The 19,071-nt window shown below is 46.0% G+C and overlaps 1 protein-coding gene across 2 annotated transcripts in view; it reads right to left on the bottom strand.

Moving 5' to 3' along the window:
* The window catches only part of LOC148018275 (Insulinase (Peptidase family M16) family protein), a 220,487-nt gene that overhangs the window by 38,692 nt on the left and 162,724 nt on the right, over positions 1 to 19,071 (bottom strand). For both annotated transcript variants that reach the window (XM_087661217.1, XM_087661218.1), the window contains exons 20-21: positions 7,554 to 7,755; positions 7,254 to 7,462 (exon numbers count right to left, since the gene is read on the bottom strand). In XM_087661217.1, coding sequence (XP_087517343.1) covers positions 7,254 to 7,462; positions 7,554 to 7,755 — 411 coding nt within the window. The remainder of the gene's footprint in view (positions 1 to 7,253; positions 7,463 to 7,553; positions 7,756 to 19,071) is intronic.

The raw sequence follows: 19,071 nt of genomic DNA, 5'->3' as shown, positions 1-19,071 counted from the left end.
TGACGGTGTTATTCGTGGGCAACCCCGTCTTTATTCTTTTAGGCGTATTTGTTAGTTCTTTAGGATGCCTAGTGGATATAGTGGTATTTGGTCATCCATACAAGATAGTCTTCAGAGGTTCTCTCCTTTGCTTGCGTTACAATCATTGTATCCATGGTGTGACTGGATGTTTGTGCTTCCTGATGATTTTGAGAAAAGGTCAGCTAATCAGATATATCATCAGATGGTGGAAGCCAAGAGATGGGTCACTCGGAAAGTTAATAAGTTATGGCATCTTTGGGATAGCAAAAAGAAGTGGCGGGAAAGATTTATCTAGCTTTGGAAGTCTAAGGTTCCGTATCAAGGTAAAGTGTTCATATGGAGGCTACTCATTGGGTGCTTTCTAACGGGAGATGTGCTCTGTGCCCGAAAGATCTCTGCAGGTCGTTGTGTTTTCTACAGTACATGTGATGAGGCATTGCTTCACCTCTTTGTCTCTTGCCCTGCTGCACGACAGATCTGGAGTTTCATTTCCCGAGTGTGGTTCTCGATGACTCAACACTGCATACCAACTCGTTCGTGGATTATGGGAAATATGTCCTCTATGTCTTCTTTGCATTCAGATTGTTCCTGCCTTTTCAATTTCCTTAGATGGACAGCCCTCTGACATATATGGCATACTCGGAATGCCTTTATTTTTTATTCAGCATCGAGCATCCATGGGCATGTGGCCCGTGTGTGTGGATTAGTGCTATGGAAAATCTCTTCTATGATGTCAGCCGACCTGGTTCTCCCGGATATTGCTGCTCCCTGGCTGGCTATTGTTCGCTCTACTCCAACTGTTCTTTTTGTGTGATTTATTATTGCTACTCATGTAATAGGTTGTTCAGATAGCCTGCAGTCCTCATGTAAATATCTCTAGAGTGAGAGAGTTTGTGTCTGTTAGTTCTATGCTGACCTGATGGTCTGATGTAAATATCTACTACTTAATTCAATTATCTTCACGAGAGAGAGAAAGAGAGAGAGAGAGAGCGTGAGAGAGAGAGAGAGAGAGAGAGAGAGAGAGAGAGAACAAAGAGAGATGGCGGATGGTCGTGCCCTGTCCCTGAGCTGCCTGTGGAAGCCTTGTCCCTGAATCGCCTGCGTGGTCGCTCCCTACCCACGGACGTCAACCTGCACGTGGGCGCCTACCTGTGGAGGTTCGAGATTCGCCGAGGACGTCCGTGTCTGCACGTTCTGCCCCGTTCCCGTTTCACTTGCTGTCTTCGCATCTTCTGCCTTGGCCATCCGTCGCCTACCCAGGTTGAGATCCGGACTCCCTCTGCTGTGTGACCATGCCCTACTGCTCTGCGTCCCGCCTGACGACTCCCCTCTGACTCGTGCACAGCTAGTTCTGCCCTGCCCTTGCCTATCCTCTCGACTCATGCTATCTCCCCGCGTGCGACCCTCCTCCTCTGGGATGACTTTGCTGAGGAGAGACAAATCGATTGCAGCAGACGACCTTACGCCAGTGCAGTTCTGCCCTGCCCCTGTATGAACAGCCTTCTCACTGCCAGTCAGGTACAGACCTGTTGTGCGAGCAACCCAGACTTCAGCACAGTCCCTGTGCGCCCTTCTGCAGGCCCCCAGACTTACAGGCTTAGATCTGCGGTCAAAAGGCTTGCATACAGGCATCTGCAAGGACAGAGAAATCTGATTGCAAGGACAGGTCACGTCAGAGAGAGAAGACAGCAGTATGGCTGGCCTGGATATAGATTTTCTAGACCGGACGGTGGCAGCCCTTGGCCCTGATTCTAATACAGAGGAGCCGGAGGATATGGTGCCGTGCACAGAGGAGATGCCTCCGGGTTCTGAACTGCCGCCTGCGGGCAAACGCTCCAAGCATACTTCTGACGAGCCAATGGGTTCTCAGGAACGTTCCTATGCGCAGGTTGCCTCTGATCCTGTGGATTCGCAGGAGATTGACTGGGAGCATTTGTTGGACTTTGCCAATACTCTGCTTGGCGATTATGTTCAGCATAATAATGAAACTTTTTCTGACGCGGGAACTGATGACGTGCTGGAAGCCACGATGGACCCGAAATCAGTCTTGCGGTCTTTTTCGGTGTTTTATGACCGTGCTGTTATACTTTTCTTCACTGGCAGGATCCCAGTGCTTTCACATATTCGCCAGTGGATGCACCATTTATTGCAAGGGGAGTGTGTTGAGGAGATCTTCCTTGGTCCTCGCGGCTTTTATGAGGTGCTGTTGAAATCGGAAACACATCGAGCTGAGCTTCTATCCAAGTTGCCATTATTCTTTGATCACCGCTTGGTCCATGTTGTACCATGGCGCCCTATGGGAGACTTCCAGCGTCTGCTTCAACGAGAATGCCCGGTGTGGGTGGAAGTGGAGAATTGTCCGGCGGTCTATTGGCCATTGTTGAAGGATGCGATGGCAGTTGTGGGAACAGTGCTGGTTCCCCCAAGCCTTAGGGCTATGAATCGAAACCGTTTATGCATGTTATGGGACACGGCCAGGAAAAGGCCTGCGTGGCTTCGCCTCACTTGTTCTGGCATTCATCCTTTGCATTTTCGCTTGAAATGGGGCAACTTTGCAGGACACTGCTTTTCATGTGGTAAATTGGGGCATTTTATGGCCGAATGCCCCGAAAGACAACTGTCTTCCGAGGATGCGCATGTTGTGCTGCCTAAGGATGACATGGTGCTTGATGCCGCGGCACAAGAGGCCCTTCAGCCACCTAATGTCGTGGATAAAGGCAAACAACAGGTCTTGGGTTTGGATTCCCGTAGCACTGATTGGATTGAGGCACGTCAAAAAAAAGGTAAAAAGTTGGATGCAAGCCTGGCGGATCCTCGGCCTAATGCTTCACAGGATTCCGTGCGCCTATGCGCAGGAAAGAAATGTTCACTTCACAGCATGCTGTGCGTACTATGGCCTCGTCTGCTCCCCGTAATCAATCTACAAAGAAAGTCTATACAGACGGTCCCAAGGGCCCACCTGCTAAGCTGGCGTTTGATACAAAAGGTAATGTGATTACACCTTGGGATCGGCGTTATCCCCACTCCACTCCTAAGGCAGTGGATTTTCCTTCTACCTCTAAAGCAGGTCGCCAGAATTCGTTTGCAGAACTGGCTGATTTTCTGGATGAGGGTGTCCTAGATACTCTTGCGGAAAAGGTGAAATCGAGGCAACAGACGCCTTGTTCCTGACTTCCTTTTTTTGAAGATATATGAAGATAGCCACGTGGAATGTGCAAGGCATTTGCTCTCGCCATAAGCAACATCCCATGTGGACTGTCTTGCATGAGAACCAGTGGGATGTATTGTGTGCAGTTGAGCACAAAAGTCACAGTGAAGCAGGAAATATTGTGGATTGTCATGGATTCCGTCTGTTTTATGTAGGGACGTATGCTACACACCATTCCGGTGTGCTGATGATTGTCCATGAGAAATACCAGCATGTTCTTGTTACAAATGATGTGCAGGGCCACTTTCTGATAATCGAAGTCTTATTTGAAGGAGAGATTTTATGGTTGCTGGGCCTCTATGCTCCGAATGATCCTGCATCCCGACGGGATCTTTGATCGACTTTGCAGGGCTCGATGTCACTTGGCCGAAGGGGGTTTTTGATGGGAGATTTCAATATGTGTGTTGACTCTTCTCAGTCCACTTCAGGGCATTCGGTAATGGATGCGCCGGAAAGCCGGGTGTGGAATTCCTTTGCTTTGCGCATACTTAAGCAAGATCTTTGGTCGTGGCTTCACCCTTCTTTTTCAGGGTTTACTTTTCATTCCGCACAATATGCAACTACTTGGTCGTGGCTGGACCGAATGTATATCATGCAGGGGGATGATTTTCTTCCCGAGAGGCTGGAAATGAAGGTCTTGCAGCAATATGCATTGTCGGACCATTTCCCCCTCCAGCTTGAGATGCGGGCACAACCTATTGCACCTTTTATGCAGTTGCTCGATAGGCTCCCTTTACATTTCAACTCCTTTTATTTGAAGCATCCAATTTTTCAGGGCTATATGCAGCAATTGATTGAAAGGTTCTTATTGGACTTCGCCTCTGAGGGCTTGGCTTCATTTGCACGGCTGCTCTCTAATGTGCAGCGGGTTGCTTGACAGTATGGGATCCATCATGCCTCTCTTTGTCGGCGACGTCGACATGCAACAGAGGACTTACTAGCTTTGGTCCGTTCGTTGCTCGTGGATATCCCAGATGATGATTTTCTGTTGTCACTGGAGATGCGTTTGGTCCATCTTATTCAAGTGTTTCAGTTGAAATCTTTTCAGCAGGCCAAGCTGCATAACTTGACTGACACATTGCAAGATAGTGCCTGCCAGTCTCATAAGTTCTTTCCGCCTTGCATGCTTCTCCTGCTCGTGAAAATATGACTAGACTCCAGGATTTGGAAGGTCGCATGGTCACTGATCCGCAGACCATTGTCAATATGTGCAGAAATTATTTTATGGAACTTCTTGGTTTTTCTCCCTCGCCTTCTAGCTAGGTTACGCATGCCCGCTCGGTCTTCTATCATCTAGTCCGCCAACAGGTTCCACTTGATATGCAAGCCACGTTGGAGGCGGATATTTGCGAGGAGGAGGTTATGGATGTTTTGTTACACCTGCCTAAGGATAAAAGTCCTGGTTGGGATGGTCTCACTAATGAATTCTTTGAGAACTCGGCCACACAGCTGGTGAAGCCATTGGCGGTTATGTTTCAGCAGGTTTGGGAAACAGGGGTCATGCCTTCCTCATGGAAAGAAGGCCTTATCAAACTGATTCCAAAGGTCCCTTCGCCATCAATGCTGCAACACTGGAGACCAATTTCTTTGATGGGCTCGATGTATAAAATCTTCTCCAAAGTGCTGGCTAATCGGCTTCACAAGCACCTTCCAGCTATTGTGCATCCTCTCCAATATGGTTTCATTAAGGGCCGCAACATTCTGCATAATATCTTAAATGTGCAAATGGCTATTGACTATGCGCGGCACTCCAGTCAGGAAGTGATATTGATTCAATTGGACTTGGAAAAGGCTTTTGACTATGTGGACTGGTCTTTCATTGCAGATCTCATGTTTGCTATGGGTTTTGGTACTCGGATGTCCCGATTGATCTACACCATTAGTGCTGCGGCTTCTTCAAGAGTTATGCTCAATGGTGGGGTTACAGAGCCATTTGTCCTTGCACGCTCGGTCAGACAGGGTTGCCCTTTGAGTCCTCTCTTCTTTGCCCTGGCGACTCATCCGGTCCTTTCAATGTTATCCTCAATGACGGCTTCTGCTCAGCTGACAGGATTGTCTCTTCCTTTGGGGCAACACTTCATTAGCCAATCTTTGGCTGATGACACCTTTATGATTTTGCGGGCGGACAGGGACAACATTCGAAAGGCATTAGATGTTTGGACGCTCTTTGGTCAAGCCTCTGGTCTTCGCATCAATGCCTTTAAATTAGCCATACTTAGTTGCACGGAGCCTGATTTATAGTCATTAGGCTGGCAGGGCCAGGTGATTTCCCGTGGCTCCATTGTCAGGCAACTTGGATACCCATTGGGGGTGGATGTACGGCCAAAGGAACTACTGGAGTGGATTTCACAAAAACTGGCGGCGAAGTTTATGTATTGGAAGTTGCAAGCGTGGCCATTCCATGTCCGCCTCAAAGTGGCTCAGACAATTATGCTACCAATGCTAACGTATTTCCTGCCATTGCTGCCGTGGACGCCTACTACTTTGAAGGCTCTCACTCATCCCATTCGTTTCATGCTATGGGAGAAGGATTCACTGCAGGCAGGTATTTCGTGGATTTCATGGTCACATACATGTACCCCTAAACGCATGGGTAGTGGAGCTATTTTGGATGCAGAAACTCATATGCTGGCTCTTCGTTGGTCTCTTTTTCGTGCCATGTGTATGGATCATCACCGGTGGACCATTATAGCCCGTTATTTTCTTGAGGACAGCGGGCTACGCCATGGTAATACACGATTTCGAGCCTTCCGGTGGCATGTCCTTAATGCTGACTCTCGATTTTCCAGTCCCTCTTCCTCTCTGTTACTGCACTTGGTCGGCTCTTGGAAAGTAGTACTCCAAAAGGCCCGTTGGCATCCAGTGGGGGACCGCTTGCAGACTAACTCCTTTCAGCTGGAATTGTTGGCAGTATCGAGATTACTTTCATGGGAAGACAAACATCAGCTCAGACCGAGATTTAACCGCATGGCCCGTTTAGGTGTGACTTCAATTGCGGATGCTACCCTTGCCACTCGCAATGTCCTCGCATCGTTTCGGACTGCTAGGAGACTTTTCAAGATCCCGCGTGGATACCGTGGTTTATGGCAACAGCTTTTGTCGGAGCTTCGGGGTAGGCAACCCTTTCCGTCCCTGGCTGTGGATTGTCCTTGGTAGGACTGGGACCTTGCAGGCCGGTTGAGTCTGGAAAAGGCCTCTACTAATCAGGTGTATCATCTTCTCATTCAAGATCACCAATGGCTGGGTGTGAAAGCTAATACTGTTTGGGACTGCGGAAATCGCAGTCATGGTGGCAGGCAACGGTGATGGAGGGCTGGCTGAATAGGGCACCTTTCAAATGCAAGGTCTTTCTTTGGCGGGTAATGATTGGTGGTCTTCCTCTTGCCTCGGCCCTTTCCAAGCGTAGAATCTCGAATGGCAATTGTTTCTTCTGTACCACTACTGTGGAATCGGCCCGACATCGATTTCTTTCTTGCCCGATCGCCAAGAATATCTGGTCACTCTTGTCACAAATTTGGCGCGCAGTGGTGGGGTCCTCACTAACTCCTTTCGATTGGGTTTTTGTGCACCCAAAGTACCCCACACCGCCACAGTTACATATGAAGATCTTATCTCACTTTTTCAGATATTGGGGATGCTGGCACATTTGGACCACGCGCAATGCTTTTCTCTTTGACTCGGCCTCTAATGTACCGAGACATATTGCCAGGCTTAAAGGGCTCTTGCATTGGCAGATAGATCTCATCCGGCACTCCGACTTGCTCCCTCGGGAGGATTTGCTTCCCTGGCATATGGCAATTGCCTCTGGGTCGTTGCCATGATTGGTGTAACCTTTTTCGTGCATTAGTACGGGGATTTCCCACACGTTGGCCTAGGGCCCTCGTGTCTCTTGTAATCATGTAATCCTGTAATCTTGTACCTTTTTTTTTGTAATTAATACAATTACCTTTTACGAAAAAAAAGAGAGAGAGAGAGAGAGAGAGAGAGATTCTGTTTTCCAAGGAGTGCTAAACATTTTTCCTACCTGCAGGTAGAACTCGATCGCAGAATTAGCATCGAGCATGTTCAAACCAGCAATGGGATAGTAGAAGTTTGCTTCCTGGTCAAGTTTAACAACTCGTCTTTCAGGATACTGAGCATCAAATATTGGTTTGCTCTTGAAATAATGGCCTTCAGAAAAGGACTTCTCAATCATTAAATTCAGATTTTCAGCTTCCTTTTCTGTCATATTTCCTAGAAGAGAGAACAAGTAGGTTAGAAATTGGTTCCTTGAGTGAGAAGAGGATGATAATATGGCCAGCACCAGGATTCAGAGGTCATATACCTGCAACATAACATTCAAAAAAGATACGTGACAACATATGTGGAATGAAGGCAGTGAGATCTGTAGCCTGAAGAGTTGGAATAACTTGTAGGTACGCATTAAAATCCCAGGTCATGTGTTCCAGAAGTAATGAGCAGTAATAAAGCGCCTGTTGATAGGGTTGCCGAAAGCGAAAATTCAGGTAATCTTTCAAGACCTTTTCCTGAATGCAGAAGCACACATCAAAGATTGTAACAGACTATTGTTCAAATTGCAATGCACAAGAAAGAACTTTTCCTTTAAGCAAACAGACCCTTCAAGCAAACAACATTAGAAAGTTGAGCATAGAAGAATTAATTTAAGCCAGAAACAGAATATATCTGAAGAATATTTTCTGCATTGCAAATAAAGTATGTACCATCATACAAATTATTTGTCTGCTTCCAGTGGCTTGCCATTTCACGTTGATTGTTTGGGCATAGTAAATAAATATTTAGTGGTTCTTTAACTATGGAAATATCAGATGTTCATGATCTACTTCCCCTCTTCCTCCATTACTATATCATCAATATTCCCCCACATATATACATACACATCTGCCTATAGTGAACAGTAAAAGCTAAAGTACCTTCTCGAATTTTCCCAGGTTAAATTCTGGAAACTACCCATATAGATTTTAATACAATTATCTGAATGTATCTGGAAAGTTCACTGCATATTCTAGAAATGTTCTAGCCTATTAAAGCCAATAAAAATATATTCATGTATAACACATTTGGTGCAACAAATTGAATCATGGAGTGCCAGGCAGCCAGTCCATCCTTGGTAAGAAGACCAACATACTCAATGGTGCTCAATTGCCACTAAAGTAGACCTCTTACCCAGCTGATATGACTGCACTCTGGAATCAGAGTAAAAAATGAAGGCATTCCATGTATTCCAATCATGCCAACAACCCCAAAAAAGTAGAAAGTGGGAGACTACCAATACACGTGGTTGCATGGATCTTGCCCATTTGGGGATTTCCATGACCTGATCCTTCAGATGCATGGAGCCTCTAGCAATCAAATGCCAAACTCCAGACAAGAAAGACCATATGCAGACATGTGGCCGTGCAAGTCAAAAACTTATGAAGAGAGGTCTCATCAATTGTAGTACAAAGGAAGCAAGAGCCATTTGAAATGTTGTGTTTTTAAGAGGCAACAACAAGCAAGAGCCACCCATCAATGTTCGCCAAATCAACACTTCACATTAAAAAGTGTTTGTATTAAGCCAATCCATGATCACTATAGATTTCCGTAACTGTCTGTTCTCGTGGATCTAACCCACACTTCAAGGCATCAATCCTTTCTGTGTGCAAGTCTAACCCTGATATGCGTGAGTTCTGGTCATACAGGTGCCCAATCGGGCCATGTAGGTGGAAGTGTGAACTATCTTTTCTCTAACCCACCGCGTGGGTCCACCATAACCTATGACCACTCATCAGTGGCCAGCTCCAATGCACTTTTCTTTATATCTAATTAGTGAAAAGGAAACAAATTTAATAAATCATTATATAGACAAATTAATGAAAAAGGATACAAATTCTGTTTCTATAGAGTTGTGACAACGTCGACAATTCAATGCATTGTTGGTAACAACTTGTATCACATTTGAGGCACTCACTTATAACAACAAATTACAAGTAACAATACACGGAGGTTAGAGAGAGAGAGAGAGAGAGAGAGAGAGAGAGAGAGAGAGAGAGAGAGTTGAGCCTTTCAAGATTCAACTGTCAAGATTCAAGAATAAAGAGAGATGGGGATTGGGAGAAAAGAGAGAATTGAGATAGATATTAGAGAGAAATTAGAATGGGGAGATAGACAGTTATGTATAAATTATAATGAAAGAAAGTGAAACAAATTTAAAAGGCAATGTATACCTCAATGATAGCTTGCAGAATGTGGCTGTAGATGAATGCGCCCATTGTTTTTCTCCCCCTTTTGCTGGTATCTACGGCCCACAAAAAGTAAGTGCCGAGTATACGTGAGATGAGTATGTTGGTGATGCACCATTTCTTATGATTACTTCATCCGTCGCTGAGAATGGAGCAACCATATTTTATCCATACGGCCAGAATAGGATAAAGGGCTCTATCAATCCACTTCTTCTCTTCATCAATCTTTTTCGTCCTCGTATCATCGTATGTGACACTAGTCCATCATTCACATGGACTCACATTGGCAATGGCTCTTACCATGTTCTTCCATTGCTCTTGTTTTAGGACATTGAATGCAAGATTACACTCAATCACCGTGTGTGTAATTTCAATGTCCGCAAGTCATTGCCTTTCTCTAAGAAAGGCAATCGATCCATGCACATGACTGGGAGCTTGAGAGAGACAGGATTGTCTCTCCAATGCCGCATGAGCCTCCACTCTTTGTCTTTTGCCGAAGCCGGATGCGGATGTGGAGCCCCCACAACCAATGGGAGACCTCTCATGTATTGGTTGAAGATACACTCACATTCAATGTTTTCTCGTTAGTAGACATATGAGTTAGTGCCAATACACCACCTCCTCCTCTTGTGGATCCCTCTCTCATCTTGGCCAGAATCTCATCCGCGATGTTTCGAGGGATTTCCTTGCATGGAGCAACTTGCCCCCCCATCTTGGAAAGATGTTGGAGAAGCCACGTTGCACCACTTGTATAGCGCTTCCCGCAATACTTGCATGTCCAATGGTGGGAGTTCGAATTCCTTGTGTCCCTCTCCACATAGATCATGTGCAAATTGAAGACCTCGTGCTTCTCACGAGTCATGGCGCCGGTGACAGATGGAGAGGCCCGGGGGAGAGTGAGAGAGAGAGGGAGAGTGAGATGCTTGAGTCTTAACTCCTGAAACTTGAAAGTTGAAACTTGAAAGAGAGGGAGAGGGGGTAAAGTTGAAAAAGAAAGAGTGAGAGAGAGAGGATGGGAGAGGCTTGAGCCTTGAGCCTTGAGTCTTGATAGGGTGTGGAAAAGAGAAGAGAGTGAGAGGCTAGAGCTTCACGAATCACAAATCAATTCAAGCTCCAAGAGAGGTAGATGAGAATGGCAAATGCTTGCTAAATTGGTGTGGAAGCATGGAGAAGAGGAGCACCTTTTGTAGATGAGAAAAGGATCAAGCAATGAAAGAGAGGTCAATAGTCAAAACACACCTGCTAGCTGGATGGAATCCAAGGGGGTTTGGGGGAGGAGTGCATAGCTGGAAAAGGGAGTGGACTGAAGTATCCAAGGCTTCCCACCCCCCAAAAGTGCCATGCTGGAAGACACATGCAGGAGGAATGTGTAGGTAGAACATGGGGAGACGTGGCAGACATGGTGGCCAAGAAAGGCCCCTTTTTTCATACGAAACCGTACGGATATGTACCATACCGTACTATATAGTACGCATAATACCATACGATGTATGAGTGCAACTATGGATGAGAGTAACTTTAGAGCCTTTGTAACAACCATGGAGATATTTTGTACAGTAGCTAGTGCCTTAATTAATTGGCACAAGCCTATGGATTTTGAATATGTAACACTAGGCAGCCAGCTGTATGAGGATTTCCTTATGGGACCATAGTGAGATAAATTGGATGCCATGTGGAGATTGACATTACCTCAAAAGAGCAGCTAATCTTGCCACCTCTCCTCTTGAGCTTAACACAAAAGCTTCTTTATTGCAGCTTGGCAAGACTCTCGCTAGCAAGGAGAGCAATGGTCACCAATCATGTCCTTGCGACTATGTGGTACATCACGTCCTACTTGGCATTCTCCAAGTGATGTATTGGCCAAGTGAGCTGCCTTGCGAGGAACTTCATTTGGTCCAAAGGAGACAAGAGCGCGGCCAAAGTGAAGGTTGCTTGGAATGTCATCATATAGCCTAGATCCAGGGGCGGGTTGGGGATCATAGATCCAAAAAGCCAAAGCACAACCTTCTTGGCTAAGCTCATTGTTAGGTGTTTGCTTCTAGGTGAGGAGCCTTGGAAGAAGCTCCTAATAGGGATGCTACATGCTATGACACTTGCTCACAGAGGACCATGGCAATCCAACATCCACTCGATTTTTCAAGATCTCACAATCAAGGACTTGGGAAGGAGCTTTGAGGTCAAATTTGCAACTGCCATTATTAGATCATGGAGATCTGTATTACCAAGGCTCCACTAGCTATCCCCCACTATAGCTCAAGAGAAGCGAAGGCAGCCTTTTCTCTTCAATCACTTTTTAAGATTAGACTCCAACTATACTCTTGGAGAGAGGACATACCTATCATGGGGGAGATTCTCTTTATAGGCTGTTGTATCAATGGGAGATTGATTTGCATTCCAGAAGTTACTGCAGGAGGCTCAGAGATAGAGATGACAAGGTCTCAAGGGAGCTAGAGTTATGATCGAGGCCATGGAGGGAGTTGCACCAGATTGGTGGAGAGATACAGGTACCTCTCAGACGTGGATCTGTCTCTTCTCTAGAGGGGACATTCTTCTAGCAATCTTTGTGACTAGCAGAGATAGGACATTTGCTTTTACGGTTGAGGAGGATGGCCATCTCCAATGAGAGGACCTTGGCCACACAGCTTTCATTGGATGCTCCAAACAGAGGATCAAAGTAGTGGCTCACTTCGAGAGGAAGTAACACATTGCCCTAGACCCAACCACATATCTGATAGATGGATAGAGATATTGGGCTTATTAGAGGAGATCTCTACACAGATTACAATGGAATCCAAGAGAGTGGGCGAGGAGGGATTGGTTCATTGATAGAACTTGTGACGTGGCTGGGGAGGAGAATTCAGATGAGCACGATTAGAGCTTAGCCAACAACGCGCCCTCTCAAACATCACCTCCCATTCTTCACCTAGAATCCAAATGAGCTAGAGAATGTTGCTAGAAACCTCTAGTTTAATCCCAACACCTAGGCTTAGATTTGTATAACCAGGGTCAAACATTTAAATGAGGTTCTTAGTAGCAACAATGTTGGATTTAGGATTGCAAGAATGCAAGTATACAACTTGGAGGAGAAGTTTAAGAAAGCACAACTCAAAATATATTGAGAGGTATCAATAGAAAAGATTTACAAGACTATGTATGCCCTGCAAGTGAATAGGCATATATGCAAGGCTGAGAAAAAACACCTCCTAAAGAGGGAAAAAAGTACCCCGACAGTGCTAGGTGTATTCACACAAATCACTACCATATTAGCGAATTCCCTCTTGGGAGTGAGGCAGTGAACGAGAGTTGGCACTCATGTATAGGAAACTGCTAAACCCAGTGGACTACATCAATTCAAAAAGGGAAGTAAGCCCAAAGCTTTGTGGAAAGCTTCTAACTTCTCACGAGACAAAGTCTTTGTGAAAAGATCTGTAAGGTTGTCATGTACTAGCACATAGGCCAAGCTGACCTTTCCTACAAAGAGTCTCCCTGACATAATGATAATGCACCTCAATGTGCTTCGTATGTACATGGAGCAGTAGATTCCATGTAGCTACCAATGGGCTTTAACTATTAGTGGGATGGTGGTGGCAAATGACAGTCCAACCCCCAAATCAACCAAGAGGTATCTAAGCCAAATACACTCAATTGTACTTGTGAAAGCTAACCCTATATTGACCTTCACAACTAGAAGTGGCCACATCAGTTTGCTACTTACTCAACCATGATATGCATCAGCTGCAAAGCATGAAACAAAAACCACTTGTGGGTACACAAGAGGTTCTCAGTACCCCTCAAGTAGCCAAAGATCCCTTCACTACTTGCCAATGCTTAGTGTTTGGGCTATGCATAAACCTACTCATTTGTGAAGATTGCAAACTAAATGTTTGACCTCATAATGCATACATAAATCAAGCATCCAACAACCTATTGATAGAGGAAGACATCAAACTATCTCTGACATCATGAAGGCTAAATTTCAAACATATCTCCATATCAAATTGCTTATAGTGAATGCCCAAATAATGATGCAATTGATCCGAATCCAACATGTCAAAAGCTTTATTCAACTCGGCCTTAAATTTAGTATTATATGTCTCATTAGGACCAATGAACAGCATGTCATGAACATAAACCATAATCATCAAAGGTGCATCACCCTTATCTCTAACATATAATGTGCTCTCAATGGGACTATTCTCGAAACCGTATGCAATAGAGTATACATATATCTTCTTATACAAAGCCCAAGGTGCTTGCTTCAAAACATACAGTCTTTTTCGATCTACACACTTTGTTTTCTTGCCCCTTCAGAACACTTTGTTTTCTTATCCCTTTTGCACAAAACCATGAGAATAAAAAACACAGACAATACATTCACATTGCATTTTATCACCAAACGAAGAGTAGATGCAAAACCTTGTAAGCATCAAAAAGGCCATTGAGAACAATCTCCACAAGTGAACTATCTAGCAAAATCTCACCTACAACAATCAACTACTCCTTAAGATCTTTGATCTTTGTCAAAAAATTGTCCATGGAGACACCATCCATATGTTCACTTTCTAACTATTGACGCAAGTAATCAACACAAGCCTCATCTCTTCCGTGATACAAACATGCAAGAGTATCCCAAGCATCCTTAGCTATCTTACATGATTCAATGTGTGGAATCATGGTTCATTTAACAAACAAAGCAATGAAAGCATAAGCCTTCGTATCTCTACCATCCCAACGAATCTGCTCAGGATTACATGGTGCTGGCACTCTAGAATCAACTACAGCAAAACCTACACCTGCAACATCCTTAACATCACCTATTTTTGTTGCTTCTATTGCACTCACAACTTTTGAGACACCACTAGGACAGCTTTCAATTCCATGCACAATGTTGCAAAGCCCCTTTGCAACCAATACACAATGCGTTATATAAGTCCACAACAAATGGTTCCATCCAACTTATCCTCAACAACCAACATTCGAAATACATCATTGTTTCCAGGCATGGCCATTGAACTATACTTGATGCAAAAGTTGCTTGTATAGAGGAAAATATCCACAAAACCAACTTGTGCTATGTAGCATAGTATAAAGAAGGCCATAAGGGCTCTCACTAGCAGAAAGGACTGATGTCAAAAATTCTGCACAAAAGGACAAAATAGCCTACAAAGTACTAGCAGTTGTACAAAGAGAGGCCATAGTGAACCAGAACAAAAAACCCAGTATCTGAAAGAGCTTGAGATCATGTGCACACAGCTAAGGACTTCCACCTAATTGTGAGCTATTTGGATGGAGGAGGCCACAACTAAATTTAGAGTGTTCTCCAGATTCGTAGCCAAGTTGAGACAATACCATCAAGTAAGGCACTAGCACCAGCATCATGTTCGCTCTTCAAATATTTGCTGAAATCCAGGGACCCATGACCATTAACCTATCCCCAGAACGACTGCTAGACAAACAACTCAGTTAAGCTGAGATACAAATAATACTATGTAAACCATGAGAAACTCAGATGTAGAAGGTCCTCCATTTTCTCAACCAACTATACACCAACCCACTTGCCTTGGACCAATCACTGAACAAACCCTAGCCAAGGACTCTGCAGATTGGACAAAAAGTAGACAGTCTGCTTGTTAATGGGTCCAAAAGGGTTTGAGCAAAGATGGTATCTCCACTGCCTTCTTCAAAGATTTAAAGACATTTTACAAGAATGGATGCTGGCAGGATGCCAAAAAGCCTGACACATGGCTTGATTCATCTCGTCCCTAAACACGAGGACAGATTAAAACTAGGCCATGGAGACCCATCACCTTGCTAAGAATAGACTTCAGATCAAATAGGTCCGAGTTTTGGTTTTGACTAATCCAACAAAGGAGTATATGATTAAATTCTTAGATTTGAGAGCTTTGGCATGGCAAATACACAGAAAACTTTTAGGCTGCTTCTGACTTTGACAAAATCTTGGAGCAAGGTCAATTGGACTTTTCACAATAGCACCATGGAAAGAGAATGGGATTTTGCATGATACATCAAATCTTCACACAATGAATGTAGAGGGACTGATCATCTTTGGATGATAAACCAAGGATATTTATTTGCTCCTCTTTTTGCCTTCATGCTGAGGCTATCAGCAACTTCTTGACCAAGTGTTGAGGTTGGAATCAGAGGCATTTGGATAGCACTTAACCCTGGAAATATTCTAGATATCTATTTTCTCAACATATTTGTAACAGCCATATAATTCCTTTGTTTATCTTTTCAGGCTTTCACTAACTTGCACAAGTCTTCTCATCTTGAAGTGAAGCCCCTTACCTGTCCAAGTCTTGTAGTTGTAGGTACAAGAGGTACGATACCATACAATACAAAAAAATATGGAGAGATAACTCGCTGCCCATCATGTCACCTGCCACCCCTGCCGCCCGACTGTTCCCTCACGCCTGCCCCCTGCCCGTCGCCTTTGCACATTGGCACAGTGCACATTGGCGGAGGCAGTCCTGATGGGCCAAGGGATCTTCATGGTTCGACTCACCTCTACGGATACAGCTCCACAAAGTGGGTCATTTACATGGTTCGCTGGTATAGCGGCTTCACAGTGGAGACATTTGCGCTCCATAACAGATTTCTCAAACATCCAGTCACTTACTTTTCCCCGGATTGGTAGTAGAGTACCGCGAGTTAGTGGAGGACTTTGGATAGCTCTTCGGCATAGTTCTTCTTGCCTCCTTCATGTTGCAGTGACAACTGCATGAGTCCCAAAGGTACGAGTGGCCGTAAAAGTCACAAAGAGTATACCAAAATTCCTGGAGATTGAGGCAGTAGGTCACTCCTTTTGCGGCAGGGCATTGTGAGCATTGTGATTGGGCAACCACGGCAGTGCCTGTGATGCAATGACTTTAGGCATCATCAGGCAGCAAATTGTACGCGTTTCAGAGCCAAGGCGACTCCGCAGACAAGCCCACAGGTGGACGTTGACGGCTCCACATGGGTCCAAAGACGGAGACGGCAAGGGGGGCCGCAACCAACTCCTTAGACGCAGCCTCGACAACAGGGAGTAGGAGGGTGAACGACGCCCCCTCAGCATAGGCCCCCCCCCCAGCCGCCCGCCCCACCCGACAGGACCACAGTCCCCCACATCTACCAAGGCATAGCTAGGGAGGAGCAGGAGGCATGGGAGATATTTCTACTGGCAATAGGAGCATGTGATAACTAGAGAGACCCTTCCTTCCACAGGAGGGAGAGGTTGTTGGACTTCTCATGGGGATACAGGCAGCTAGGTGGAGTCCTGTTGGAGCAGTTGGACAAGTTTTATGTGGGAGAGTGGGGAGGCTCTTGTGGAGGCCAGATTGGGCAGTTGGCGGGCACCACGTTGTCTGATCATTGCCCAGTTCTCTTGACACTTGATCCCCCAACATCTACCCTAGACACACGATCCTATCGAATCCCTGACTCGGTCTATAGGAGGGAGGAGGTGACGAGACAGATGGAGCAGATTTGGAATAGGGTGGGGCAGGAGAGACCGGATCGCAAAGGAGGTTGCAAAGGTCCTAGCCAAGTCGAGTAGTATCTGCCTAGAGGCAACCATACAGGCCAGGTAGCAAAGCTGGGAGAAGAAGAGAGTACTTTGGCAGGACCTTCCAGCCACGCAGAGATTATTATAGGAGGCACCAGGGGATCTCACCCTCCACGCACAGGAGGTGCGCATGCGAGCAGCCATTGTTGGCCTAGAGGATAGGCGCTCGAAGTTCTCTTTCCGCACCTTAGTAGCTTTCTAGGCGCGGAAGAGGGACACAATGTGCAGGGAATTTTTCCAGGTGCATCAGCCTCACACCTCAGGAGAGCAGATACGCAGCCTTTGAGATCAGTATGGGAGGACTCATTCTAGCCCAAACGAGGTGATGGAGATTGCCACTGACTACTATAGATGCCCTTTCCAGTAGAAGACAGCCTCAACTAGAAAACAACAATGTAGATAGCAAGTCTGGGATCACATCCTGTCCCTCGTCAGAGAGGAGATAGGATGCTCCCTCCTAGCCCACTTCACAGGGAAGGAACTAGAGGAGGCTTTCCATACACAGGATGGGAACAAATGCCCGGGAGAGGATGGCCTCTCTAAGGCCTTCTTTACTACCTATAGGGAAGTGGTGAAGGATCCCCTACTGATGGCCTTCCAAGAGATTTTCACTTTAGGACATATGCGAGGGAGTCTTTTAGCAGGCCTTATCAATCTTCTCCCTAAAGGGAGAGACCGGTTGGAGCTTTTCCAGTGGAGACCGATCACCTTATTGTCAATGCCTATAAGGCACTAGCAAAGATGATTGGTAGGAGACTACGCCCCATGCTTCCAGACATCATCCATGACACACAAACAAGCTTTGTCCAGGATAGGAGCATCCTAGACAATGTATTCACCTTCTTTGAGGCGATAGAGTGGGCTCCGCACACTGGGCATAGACTGGCCGTACTTCTCTTGGATTTTGAGAAAGCTTATAAAAAGGTAGATTGGGATTTCCTAAAGGGCACCATGGTGAGGTTGGGTTTCCCCTAGACTTGGATTTGCGGGGACTCAACACTTTACAGATCGGCTACTAGCAGGGTTCTCATAGATGGTAGGCGAGGGGAGGAGTTTTGACTGGAGAGATCAGTCCAGGAGAGCAACCCCCTGGCCCCATACCTGCTCCTACTCTTTGCAGAGACGATGTCTCACTTCCTCAGGTCACGTGTGAGCAGATTACGCAGCCTTCGACTTCCGGTGAGAGAGAAGACCGAGTTGTTAGACTCGGAGTATGCAAATGATACAGCACTCTACATAGAGGACGATGAGTTGATACTGGAGAGAGTGAGGCTAGCTCTTGAGGTGTTCTGTTCTTTAGTGGGAGCGAACATCGACTGGCGAAAGTTGGTTGGTTTTCTCATAGACCCAGACTCTAGCACGGAGTGGGGCGTTCACCTGGGATTTAGATGCGTGAGCAGGGGGCAAATCGCCTCCTACCTAGAGTTCCAGGTGGGGCTCGACATCACTCCGCCAAGCAATTTCTTCCACTTTCGATTCTATTTGGAGGAAGCTGACCTACTAGAGCACGGCTCGCCTCTAAGTAGTCGACCGAGCCTTGGTGGTCCTCTTGGTTTTCTCATAGACCCAGAGTATCAAAGTATGGCCCTCTTGGGCAAGCTGGTTGTCTGCGGCCTCACACCAGGAGGGCATACCTGGAAGGTCCTATTGCAAGAGGGTCTTCAAGATTGTAGACGAATGCTTGGCAGTTAGTGGACGCCATCCCTGAGATGGATCTTCACGTCAGCCTAGATACCCCCCCCCCAAATCACCTTTCCTACATAGCTTGATTCGCGTGTGGAAGGGCCTCTGCAAGGCCCTAATCCAAAACCCCCCAAGCTGCCAGGAGGAGATAGACCAACAGTCGGTGATTTGGAACCCCCAGGTCAGAGGTTGGGAAGGGGCACAGATTGGCGAGCGCCCCCACATCCAGTGGGATGGTTGGGAGGCTAGCCAGGCTCATACCATCAGGACATGGCGGAAGGTGTACGGGATGGTGGATGAGGAGGTGCTGCAATGAGTATCAGGCTGCCAGAGGGGAGTGGAGTTGAGGAGAA

Source organism: Lygodium microphyllum, chromosome 21 (assembly GCF_053477565.2).
Source record: "Lygodium microphyllum isolate KBCC chromosome 21, Lygodium_microphyllum_v1.1.10, whole genome shotgun sequence".
Taxonomy (NCBI): Eukaryota; Viridiplantae; Streptophyta; class Polypodiopsida; order Schizaeales; family Lygodiaceae; genus Lygodium; species Lygodium microphyllum.
Note: the sequence above shows the minus strand (reverse complement) of the source record. Positions and strands in the feature narration are given on the sequence as shown.